This window comes from Truncatella angustata, assembly GCF_020726525.1.
Source record: "Truncatella angustata strain MPI-SDFR-AT-0073 chromosome Unknown BKA67scaffold_13, whole genome shotgun sequence".
Taxonomy (NCBI): domain Eukaryota; kingdom Fungi; phylum Ascomycota; class Sordariomycetes; order Amphisphaeriales; family Sporocadaceae; genus Truncatella; species Truncatella angustata.
Window position 1 is genome coordinate 75,780 of NW_025763393.1, and position 12,217 is coordinate 87,996.

The following is a 12,217-nucleotide window of genomic DNA, read 5'->3' on the forward strand; positions in this document are numbered from 1 at the left end:
ACATGAAAGGGACAGGGTGGCGCAGCGGGATTTATTTGGCCGGATGTTTCCTCGCTCGAGCTGACAGGCAGAGATTGTATTCTATTTTCATCCTTTATACCGTACCCAGTCAGGCAATTCCTTTCCTTCTTCCAGTCCCAATTTTGACAGCCTACGTGTATGGGATAATGCGGCACCATTCACATTACCCCGCCAGGCATGGCTTGATGGCAACATTCTCTCTTCTCGATAATCACTCCCAACAGCTTGTATTGTGTATACACTGCAAAAAACTACAAATTCAAGTGATCGCGGAAGAACAACAAGAAAACACCCTGGCTGGGTATAACGCTTCTGAGCACATTCTCCGTCAGGAATATGAAGACATCTTCCCAAAACTTCCAAGGATGGAAGACCGGGCTGCTAATGGCTGCAGCCTCTGCAAGTTCATCAGATCGGCTGTGCTGGCAGAGTATCAAAGGCGCAGGCTGGATTTGGCCTGTGAAACAAAACCCGGACGAATTTTGTTAGAAGCTCAATTCACCGAGAAGTTCCAACATAAGTCTTCGTTGTCAATTTACAAAAATGGTGGGCCTCATATTATACAAGTTAAGGCACCGGGATTGGATGCTCACGGAGGTATACACCACATTGAATTCGAAATTGCTGTTCAAATTTCGGCAGGTTTGTATTTCAATGGAAGATGATTAAGAAGGAAGTCTGACGAAACGCCTAGAACCGACTTTGACCACTCGCAATCCACTTGCAACCAAAAATGTGGAATGTATCAAGCGATGGGTTCAGGCATGCCAGCTCAGTCATGATATCTGCAGATCCAAGCTGAGTGGGTACATTCCGACTCGAGTCCTAGAAGTAAAGAACGAGATCTTGCGTTTGGTCACTAGAGGAACGGATAGTCGAAAATACGCGGCTCTAAGTTATTGCTGGGGAACAATCCCTGAAGGCAAAAAAGGATTCCTAACTATTAAAAACAACCTTGCTTCAAGGCTGCTTGGATTCTCATTGCACGAACTTCCTAAGACTCTCCAGGAAGCTATACGAGTAGTTCGTGCTATTGATATCGAGTATATCTGGATAGATGCTCTCTGTATAGTTCAGGACGATTCGGTTGACTGGGCTCAAGAATCATCCCAAATGGCCCAAATTTATGGCAACGCCGATGTTACCATTGCGGCTACGACATCGGAATCATCCTTTGACGGGTTCTTACAAGATCGAAAACCATCTTATAGGTGGAGTTCGAATTTTATCTTCAAGGAGGTTCAATCCTTTCGCTCGAACGTGCTAGTAGAGCAACTGGGTACAATCCATTTTCGGTACCCCCTTGAAGCAAGCGTGGCAAAACATTTGGCGACTTGTCGATGGGAAACTAGAGGCTGGACCTTACAGGAAAAGCTACTTTCTGCCCGGACTTTGTATTTCACAAAGGACGTCATCTACTTCGAATGTGCTACAACTCAGGAACTGGAGAACCAGGGCTATAAGCTCCCAGAGCGCAATGAATTTTCTATACTTATCGCTAAATCGAGAGCCATCTCGTTAATCGAGAGACTCTCAAAGAGAGATACATACCTTTCGCGTTGGTACGACATAGTCGCCATGTATACCCGCAGAAATGTAACAGTCGAAGCAGACAAACTACTGGCGATGGATGGTCTGGCTGCAGCATTAAAAGATATGATCGACGACATATATGTATATGGCCTTTGGAGAACGGATCTACACCGGGGCCTTCTCTGGAGCACATCGTATAGGTCGCCCCAGCGGCACCTCAGAGGTGCCTACCGTGCGCCCACTTGGTCATGGGCATGTCGAGATGGGCCTGTATTGTGGGATAAGTCGACCTGTCAGCCCGGATGGAAATCTCTCATACGCGTCATAGACATGCTTCCGCATTGCAAATGCTCTTGTAACGAGACTAAAGGTGCACAGCTAGAGCTCACTGCAGAGGTGGCGCCCCTGAAGGACGTTTTGCTGGCCTTTTTACAGCCCCGAATCAATGAATATGAATGGTATAAAGACGGATGGGACACAGTCTCAGCATGGGACGAGTTTGATGGACTTGGGACCTTTGTTCCTGACGATGACTCAGAAGAACTGTATTTGCCTGGAACACAAATCATGCTTGTCGCCGAGAGAAAAGCTCCCGATAACATTCAAGCTCTCCTTATTCAACCTGACCGCGACATGAGCAAGTTTCAACGCGTGGGCTGGTTTATACAACAGAGTCATCATCAGGTTGATGCCGATTTCGATGATGAATCTGAAGCCAGTGCAGGTGATGTCAATTATTCCGAGGATTTTGGGCCACTGCGTAAGCTGTTCAAACTTGAGAGGCTTACGCTTGTGTGAATTAAGTACACAGTTTACCCTAGAGTTCAAAATGTATCAACTGCTAAGTTCCAAATCGAGCCTCGCTGTATTGATATTGTTGTTATTGTATTGTTTAACGTCTAGTACGACGTATGCCGACGGGCATACGTTCACGAACCTCCCAGGGGGTATGTAGACGTGATCAGCTAGATACTAGAAACCATCTCTAGAACAGGTATTCTTATGCTAGGGGTCACGACGTTTCGACCCTGAACAATACAAGGTAGCCATCTTTCCTCTACCTATTATATCAACATAATACCGTAATAATTCCTTTGTTTCCCCGAAAATCCCTTAGCGTACTATCTTCCTCCTCCTATGCGGCGAGGCAATCCCGTATCCTCTAAAGTAAAATCCCGTGGGAAAAACCTTTCGAGGTTTAAACGGGTGGTACGGTCGTTCGTAGTCGAAGACAGTGGGGAAATGATTATTTCGCGCGTAATGGTTACGTGAGCTCGACGATTTCTTCCCGATGGGTTACGTGCCGCCGCGCGATCATTCCCATCGTCGACACTCCGTCTTCCTTCGTCGTGACGCCGTAATGTTGGATTTCTTAACGCTGACGACAAAAGGGCGGTGAACACGCGCTGTTAACACCCTGGTAGGGATTCGACTAACCATCTTCCCCTACTTATACAACGCACCCCCTTTTATAACGTAGCCCTACCTAGACTATAACTTTCATACAATAAATGGCTTGTTAAATATTAATAATATATATAACTGAAAGTTATTCTTATATTAGTAAAGAATTTTTGTTGTTATTATTAAATATGTTGGAATATATTATTCGCGGTCTCGTACGACGGTTGATTATGTAGTATAAGTAGTTACCGGCGTGCTGGCAGTAAGCCACTATAGCCACGATGTGGCTGTCGGCAGCCAGCAGCCGTACGGGTGAACCCCTATCTATAGACCACGTACGAGGGGAAGAATCCCTTCTTCTCCTTCGTATGACAACGCTAAATAGATCTACTTGTCGCCCAAACTGTACGGAAAGAAGTGAATGGAGAAGCCATTCCACACTAATCAGTGTTCACTTGGCTGTGAACGCAGATTGGCAAGAATGAAGAGACGGCGTTATCTAAGTACGTACGGTAATACGTAGCGAAACGTCGTGCTTAATCCTACTCCCGACTTCTTCGTGCTAAAGGTGTCAATGTCTATAAGATGTCCTCTCCCTTCCGCACGAATAACGAACGAGTAGAAGACGTATAGAGATTCTTCGTAATGCGAAGGTGTTAATGTTTACAAGAAGTCCTCTCCCTTCCGCACGAACAAAGAGCTATACGTGCGTGTCATTACGCATCGACAATAGGTTCATTATCTCCCGCAGAACGCGTAGCTACCAGTGCGCGCGATACGGGCGATAACCTCGGACTACGACAAGAGTAGAAGACGTATACGGATTCTTCTTCGTACGGAGGTGTTATGTTTATAAGATGTCTTCCCTAGTCCGTACGAACAAAGAGTTATATATGCGTGCTATTACTTACGACAACTCCGGTACCGTACCACGATAACAAAATATACTCTCGCACGAGGAGATGGCGGAGGGGAGCGATATCTCCGTCCACGCTTGGCGAACCGGCATAGCATTCGAATTCTGGGATCGTACAGTCGATCTTGAACAGCCCCTCGACCGAGTATATATGAATACGTATATCGGTCAGCTCGTTACCGAATATCAAGGCATCTTAACGCTCCGATTACTCGTATAAGCATACCAAGAAGATTTCGAGGGATAGACTACGTACTAGTTCGAGTACATATCACGACCATTTAAACGTACGATACTTACGACAATCGAACGAAAAGGGTATCACTTCCCGAGCGGTCTCACCTCAAACGAAAAGCTCGTTTAACCATTAGACAACAAGGAGGCTGTTAGAACACCTTAACTATCACCCCGTACAAGTACTACAACTCCCAGTCCCCGTACGAATGCCGTAACTCCGGCACGGACTCGAACACCACTACCCGGCCCGGAAGACAAACAAGAGGACGGCCTAGAGAATAGATAAGTAAAGAGTGGAAAGGATGAGTTCGACAACCAAAATATTATTAATTAGCGACAACGAGCCATTCTTGTTGTCTTCCGAATGTACTGCTGCAAAAACCAACGACTAACTGTGCAAAAGTGTGAAAAGCATGGAGAAGAGAGCTATCTGTGAATCCATCTCTCAGGCCTTATAATGATCAGTCCGAGAACAAGTCCAACAAAGGCCGACATGACCCACTTAGCCTTCCCGCGGGAATGGTATAGCCAACACTCACTACTTTAATATTACTTTAATTTATTTAATATTTATTAATTCTCGGCCTATTTAAATATTGCCGCCCTATAGCATCCCTTAGCTTACTTGTAGGCACCGCTCAAGTCACGTAGAACCACCCCTCAGGTAACGTTGTGCACGGGCCACAAAATTTGCTTAGCAGGGGCCAGCCCTCAGCTTGTCTGATTCGCATTTGCAACTCTTTTAAACTCAGATAGTTTCGATTCGTCCGTGGTTGCCTTTACTGGCTCAAACATTGACTGATTTTGAACGATCGCACTCCCTCTCGAGGCAGCATGGCGAATCCTTGGATACCGCATATAGCTTCTATTGCACAGAGTATCAATTCGGCTGGGGTTCCCTGTATCCTCTGGGGTCACTGCCTTCTCAACCTCCATGGCATACCTTCAATTATCGGGGTTGGTATATCTTCCTTAAGAACTGCCTATCCTTTCAACTCACAACTAGCAGTCAATCGACTTCGTTATCCCTGATCAGAGCTTGATGGTTAGCACCAAACAACTATCTCAACTTTCTTACCTGGAGCCGTGTACCGATCAGGAGACCTGCCCTTGTAGCTCTCCAGAGCAGTATACTCCATTACCCGCATTCCACATGCATCTTAAAGACTCCGATGTTACAATGGCTCTTTATCTCCAATCAGAGACTTTTTGGTTCTTACCTCCGCTAAACAAAGAGCTGGTATTTCCTACCAAGCATAAGCTGCCAGAGTATTTCTTAACAGCATCTGATCAGTGAACTCTTCCACCTTGGCGGCCAGGCCGTGGATCGGGCGTTGTCCCTTCCGCACAGAGAGATTTAGTAATTGTGCCAAAGTCCCACGTCTTGCTAGAGGCCTTTATGCGGTTGTATGCACGTGACTCAGGAACGCGAATTGGGGCTTTCGCTATGCCCATGATCGGGTATGTGGAGGAGTACGTGGACGAAGACGGGTACTTAGACACCGACAAACTCCCAATGCCACTTAGGGGGCAATACCTGAAGTTGCGGGAGGGGACAGAGCCAGTTCGCCGATGGACGAGGGAGTTGAGACATTCTCTAGGGATTCAGGAGGACAATTCAGATTGTGATTAAGGTTACTAGGTTTTTACTTCTGTCGTATCAGCTTACTTGTTTCTCTTGTACTTGGTGTTGCTTTGATCAAGTGCTGTGGAAAATGCGCCCACAACGTTGAACATGGCGAACGTCATTACTTCGAATGCAACAGCTATGAGTACATATCTACGGTCGTTGGTGTTGCAAAACGAAGGCTTATGCAGCTTATGAGAAGCCGGCCCCGGCGTGTAATATTGGTGTTGCGGAGGGACGCTAGGTGCTGAGCGGCTAAAGTCACTGACCCTAGCGCCTGAGTGAGATATTAGCATGGAAGAGTTAAAAGAGGCGTTTCTTTCTTGGATAGAGATAGTAAAAAGACATACAACACCGGGGATTCCCCAGTGGTCACCCACCTGAGTACTAATCCAGCGCTTCCCAGTTTATCTAGGGCAGAGCGGACGGGATGCCGAGTTTTCTAGGAGCTATGGTCGTATGTACTAATACAGAATAATAATAGGATTAATAATAAATAGATTTTGTGGACCAACAGAAAGTGTAAATCACTAATACTAAACACGTAAAAAGAAACATACAACACCAGGGATTCCCCAGTGGTCACCCACCTGAGTACTAATCCGGCGCTTCTCAGTTTATCTAGGGCAGAGCGGACGGGATGCCGAGTTTTCTAAGAGCTATGGTCGTATGTGCTTGTGTCGCCATGCATTGCATTATATATTATTAAACCTCAGCTTCAATGAGGCATTGAACAAAGCACCGAATCGAAACTTCCGTCCGTCCTCAGTATTTCCATCGACTACCTGTCAGTTGGCTATAAGGGGATATTCCAAAGATATGCGCTAGTTTTGACGATAGAGTCGGGTCTTCCTGGCAATGGATGGTGTCGTTAGTGACGGCAAGAGCAAGACTGGTCAAACCAACAAGAACGAAGAGTATTGCATACTTGATGAACATGGTGGGTTCTTATATGTAAGATGCTCGGGTGTCCAACTGGGAGCCTCTGCATGATTCTGGGAATCAGACCTGTTAATGGCGGTCGGTGTCACTCTTTAGACCAGTCCGCAGTGCAGCGTCTATTCTATACATGTACGCAAAGAAACATGATTCGCCTAGTTATGGATATTATTTAAATCTAGACTCCGAACCAAGGCATGAATTTGTATAGGGCCCCCGCTCTCCGCGAACATCTCCACTGAATATGAATAGGATGATCAGCAAGTACGTATCGGGACTGTCATCTCGTCTCATGATGTCGAAGGATGATTATCGAAGTGGGCCAGACAGTAGCAAGATTCGCTGGCTGGGAAGCATCGAACTTCTTCGGTGTTCTACGCCTGTAGATATTATGTGATTGCATACACGAGAGACTCACCTTAAGCCGCTAATAGTTAGTGGCTGTTTTTAGAGGTTCCAAATGAAGCAGGGTTCTTAGTAAGATGTCATATATGGAATCTAAGCAGTCCTCAAACAAGAAACCCGTCTTGTGCAGTGTAATCTAGTGGCGTCTTGGTCTTTCCACTGCACAGGAGGAGAACCGGTAGATGCGACTTCAACCTTGGATTGTACTAACACTAGCTTACAGTATGAGGTAATGGAAGGTAAAAGGTGAAGTCCCATTCTGCAATCTGGTTACTTCATATTATGTCAAGTTGTATATAAGTATCGATAGTCCCATGGACTGGGACATGACTGCGTCGTCACTAGGCAACCGAGTCTGATGGAATTTTTATCACCTTCATTTGAGGGAAGGCAGGCCCCCCATGCTAGCAGAACCATCCAGCGAGTCAGCACCACAACCTCATCCATGACAGATTCACGGTTTGCACCTTGCTTGATATTTTATATCGACATGGAGAAAAGCTCAGTCCACGCACCCTTGTTTGCCACAGTTCATGTCTGTGAACATTTATGGGCATCTGACATGTGAATACGACCAGGAATTTTACGTAGAACCCACCAAGTTCCTGCTTCTAGCCTTCACCGTTTTGGTGGTATCGATCGGTAGTCTCGGCGAAATGTCATCTTCGGTCTCCAGCCGAGTCTAACGGACCAAGTGTTTATCATGGAAAGCTTGTGCGGTCGCTCGAAAGCTCCCGTGGATGCAGTTTGCTCGTGGATAGAAAAATATGGACGATAAAGGACCTTTCTCGTGATGCGATTTGCTCAATTACCAGATGAGCAAATGTGGCCATGGACGCTAAGGTTAGGCTAGTTGTCAAGCTTGTAGGGCGCGCTAGATCCTTGGGGGGAATTAGTTAGTGGGCCCGGGGCAGCAGCCAGTCGTCAATAGTCCACTGATCGTCGCGCGGATGGAGCGCGACTCTTTCTCGATATTGGAGATGAGATTGCATACATACACCCAGTAGCGACAGCTTAGCTTGATGCGACGCCTGCAAGCTGGAAAAGGCTTGAGAGACCTTGATACTGGCATGGGATGAACAGGAAGAACTAGTGTCTCAACGTGTCAAAAACGCTGTATTACCACGTGGAATTAGATCTCCTAGTCTAAGCGCAACCTGTCATCTCATGAAGCTAAGGCTCGCGACTTCGGCACACCAGTTACTCAGCTTCTGGGTTTCGCATCATCGGGGAGGAGATCGAATATACAGTACCAAGCTGGTGGGTACGTAGCCAGCCGGGCTTTTGAGTTGAGACTCCAGATTCTATGAGCAAAGACGCATCTCCGATTCGATCCCTGCCGAATTACCGACTTATATCAAGCTTGGATGCCAGCAGCATAAATGGAACAAGTGGTCAAAGAGAAAAGCACTTGGGGCTTGTAATTGGGCTAATTTACTGCCCAGACTGCCAGGAAGCTTAATGCACCGTTGCGGATTGGCGAAAATATACCCCACCTAAGTTTGAAGATCTCCTGGTGGGTTGATCAAACGAACATCAGTGGAGCTTCCCCTTGCATTTGGGGCGTGATGTGTCATTCGTTCCCCTGCCAGCATGCAGCCGCCAGGAGACTCACTTTTGCGAATTCACACTTCCTCGAGAAACTATCCCTCTACTCTCTGCGAAACGTGTGATATGGGGTTCCTGAGCGCCAATATGCTGTGGCACCACTTTGTAGGCTCTCTATAGTAGTCCTCAATGTCTCTTCCAAATGTCGTGGAGCCACGGGAATGGGTATCGTCTAGAAGCAAGCGGACCTCCTCTCGGTGGATCATCAGCCCTAGAAGACCTGGGGTCGCTGAGAGTGGGTTACTTCAAAGGCCGTTCGAGGCAATCGCAATAAGGGGCAAGCATTGAGGAGTTTTTGTTCCTGTCGGCAGATTTGGTTTCTCAGGCACTCCAGCCCTGGCCGGTTATATCTTGCATACATACATCTTCCCCTCCTCCGCATTTAACTACCATGTGACCACTCGTACTGACCCGACAAGTCGGCATTTTGGTCGACGAGTGTCTGTGTTCCTGCATTTGATTTATCCATGTGATTTTTGCCCGACCCATCGAATATCAGCTTTTCTCAGCACTATGGCTACGAATCAAGATGGCATCCCGATCGCTTACTTCGAGCCGCCGAACAGTCTTCTGCGCATGGACAACGCGACCTACGGTGGACTTATCACAATTGGGTGTCTAGCTACCTTGTCCGTCCTCTTCACATCGTCTCTCCTCAGTTTCATCAGCTGGCGAATGATTGCCTGGAAGTCACATTATACTACTTTCATTGGTCGCAACCAGCCACTCGTGCTCATCTACCAATTAATTCTTGCCGACTTTCTACAATCTCTGGGCTTCTTACTATCCTTCCACTGGGCGTCGAACCGAGAAATCGTGGGCCCAAATGGTGAATGTTTCGCGCAGGGCTGGTTGATTCAACTGGGTGATGTGGCGAGTGCCTTTTTCGTGCTGGCAATCGCCGTGCATACTACATATCAAGTCACCTTTTCACGAAGTGTGAGCTATCCGGTCTTTGTTTACTCCATTCTAGGAGTATGGTCCTTCTCTGTGCTACTCACAAGTCTGGCTCCTATTATTGGCGGACGCTACATCTTCTTGCGTGCCGGCATGTGGGTGAGTGATATCCCATGGTTATACTGACCTTCAGACACGTGCGGTGGCTGACTTGGCAATACCAGTGCTGGATCTCGTCAGAGCATGAGAGCATGCGCCTCCTGCTCCATTACCTCTGGATCTTCATCGTCCAATTCCTTTCCATCATTGTGTACATGTACGGTTTCTACCATCTTTACCGACCAAACAGGCCAGGCGCGATTAGAATCAAAGGATCTAGCGAAACGGCGGTGCGGAGAGCATCAACGGCTATGCTAGCATATGCTTTGGTGTATACGCTCTTGACGTTGCCTCTTGCGTACGTATAATCCACTCCCAAGACTGGGGACATGACTGATCAATTCAACAGAGCTGGTCGGATGGCTGCAATGTCGAGTGACACTCTTCCTGAGCAATACTACCTATTTGCCGGCGCTTTGTTCACTTCCTCGGGCTGGGTGGATACGGTCTTATACGCCATCACACGCCGCACGCTGCTCTTCAAGGAGCTGACCTCAAATGACCAACCGGCTGGGCCAAGGTCTGGTCGTTCTGCAAATCTTCCAACACGACACGGCAGTACTGACAGCATACTTGCACAAGCCGGCTTCGGACACAGTGGTATTGTCATGGACAGAACTGTCAAAGTTGAGCTGGATGATCTCGAGAGCCACGGAGGTTCTGAGCACGAAGGGAAGAGTTATTTCGTATCGGCAAAGGCACTCAGGAACAAGGACTAAAGATATCAAAGGCAATGAAATGCGGGAAACTCGCGGTTGATGATTCGATGCCCAATAATATACTTGTATGCAAACTGCCAACAGTTCCATCATCTTGCAACGGTGAACTTAAGTGCGCATCGGATAATTTAGAACGGCTGGATGATCGTGCAATACAGTATGGACATCTATTTGCGTCTTGGAAATCAGCGATGGTTATCTACGGGTATTGTATGGCTTGTCCTTGTCGTCGTCGTTGTCGCTAAACGCACATACTGAAGTGGACGTTCGGACCCCTGCTCCAGGGCCAGGAATACCCCCGAACTGTGCAAATCGGATCAAGGCAGCTGCACCCGATCGAATAAATCACACACGAGTTAATATACCTGGAACAATTGACAGGAAGCAGAAATGATCCGCCACAAATGACGCTCAAAAAGCAATGTCCCCAGTTCTCGCGTAAACCTGGTCAAACCACTACCGGGTACCTGCGCGTGGAGTTGCATCATGGCTCCGCAATGATATGTCAGGAAAACCTCATTGACATAGAAGATCCCCTGTTGAGACACAGGCAGCCACTCCTTATTTCATCATTTGCTTGCTGTATTACAACATTTATGCCAGAGCAAACTCTGGATTTTGTTGTTGTGACGTCACAAAGCAAACAGATGTGCAACCCCAGATTGAACAAATATACATAGACCATCTTCCCAGCCAACATCAGCTTTCAATTCATCTTCCAGAAATTTCAAACTCCGCAACTGCAAGCAGTTTCAGTTGACCATTCTGGGTAGCCAAATCTAAACACATCACAACTCAACAAACAATCCAATCCAATCCAATCTCATCACCATGACTAGCACTGGCAACGACAACCCTGGCAACTTCGCCAACCGGTCGGTGTATTGCTCTCCAGTATTCTCTTGGGCATGCCGCTGATTTTATATAGCCCCAAGGAGGAGGTCAGAGAGATCGCAGCCAAGGGCGGTCATGCCAGCCATGGGGGCGGTAATACCTCAAATACTTCATCCAGCGACACCTCCGGCAATGACAACCCTGGTAACTTTGCCAACCGGTAAGAATCGCGCACCAGAAGCTCTTAGGTAGAATAAAAGTTAAATGATACGCTACAGACCCCACGACGATGTTGTCGCAGCTGCTCGCAAAGGCGGTCATGCTAGCCACGGCGGCGACAACACCTCCAGCGATGACTCTGGCAGCAGCGGCCCTGGCAATGACAACCCGGGCAACTTTGCCAACCGGTAAGCGTCATATAACATAATTCAAACCTGGACCATGCTGAAAAATCTCGTAGTCCGCATGAGGACGTCGTAGCGGCTGCTCGCAAGGGTGGTCACGCTAGCTAAGCCGCAGAGGCTTTTGCGATATACCCTTTACGATGAGATGAATATCATAATTTGGGCATGATGGACGGTTTCCCACATGCATGTTACGATAGTTAAATGCGCCTCTTACAGGCAGCATGGCCAGTGTACTACAACTGATTACAATCGAGACTGAATTTCGTGCTCACACCCAGTCGAGCCATGCTCGAACTGTTTATTCTTTCTTTGTTTCTGGCGACGTGACTTAACCCCCCCCCCCCCCCCCCCCCCCGGGATCTAGTTCGTTCCGGAATCCCGGCTAGACTATTGATATCCGTAGGAATGATGTTTCCAGACATTGGATTAGACTTCTTCATATTACCTAGATTCTAGTGCCCGCCGATCCGTTTTGGGGCCCTAAGTGCCGGCAAACACCAAAACATGGGGT

At 47.4% G+C, this 12,217-nt stretch overlaps 4 protein-coding genes across 4 annotated transcripts; all 4 read left to right on the forward strand.

Moving 5' to 3' along the window:
* Nucleotides 1-2: 2 nt before the first annotated feature.
* BKA67DRAFT_542230 (heterokaryon incompatibility protein-domain-containing protein) lies at nt 3-2,352 on the forward strand (the record flags this gene model as incomplete). Its single annotated transcript, XM_046101074.1, has 2 exons — nt 3-663; nt 716-2,352. The coding sequence occupies 2 exons, from the start codon at nt 3-5 to the stop codon at nt 2,350-2,352; spliced, it is 2,298 nt and encodes a 765-aa protein (XP_045951198.1).
* A 2,593-nt stretch (nt 2,353-4,945) lies between these two features.
* BKA67DRAFT_670888 (uncharacterized protein) lies at nt 4,946-6,085 on the forward strand (the record flags this gene model as incomplete). The annotated part of the gene is made up of 3 exons (XM_046108683.1): nt 4,946-5,068; nt 5,121-5,404; nt 5,465-6,085. 3 exons carry the CDS (start codon nt 4,946-4,948, stop codon nt 5,742-5,744), a joined length of 687 nt encoding a protein of 228 aa, XP_045951199.1. The 3' UTR covers nt 5,745-6,085.
* Nucleotides 6,086-9,203: 3,118 nt separating this feature from the next.
* Nucleotides 9,204-10,465, forward strand: BKA67DRAFT_542231 (G protein-coupled glucose receptor regulating Gpa2-domain-containing protein; the record flags this gene model as incomplete). Its single annotated transcript, XM_046101075.1, has 3 exons — nt 9,204-9,746; nt 9,812-10,044; nt 10,096-10,465. 3 exons carry the CDS (start codon nt 9,204-9,206, stop codon nt 10,463-10,465), a joined length of 1,146 nt encoding a protein of 381 aa, XP_045951200.1.
* An 831-nt stretch (nt 10,466-11,296) lies between these two features.
* Nucleotides 11,297-11,811, forward strand: BKA67DRAFT_542232 (uncharacterized protein; the record flags this gene model as incomplete). The annotated part of the gene is made up of 4 exons (XM_046101076.1): nt 11,297-11,340; nt 11,394-11,519; nt 11,578-11,706; nt 11,760-11,811. 4 exons carry the CDS (start codon nt 11,297-11,299, stop codon nt 11,809-11,811), a joined length of 351 nt encoding a protein of 116 aa, XP_045951201.1.
* Between the last annotated feature and the right edge of the window lie 406 nt (nt 11,812-12,217).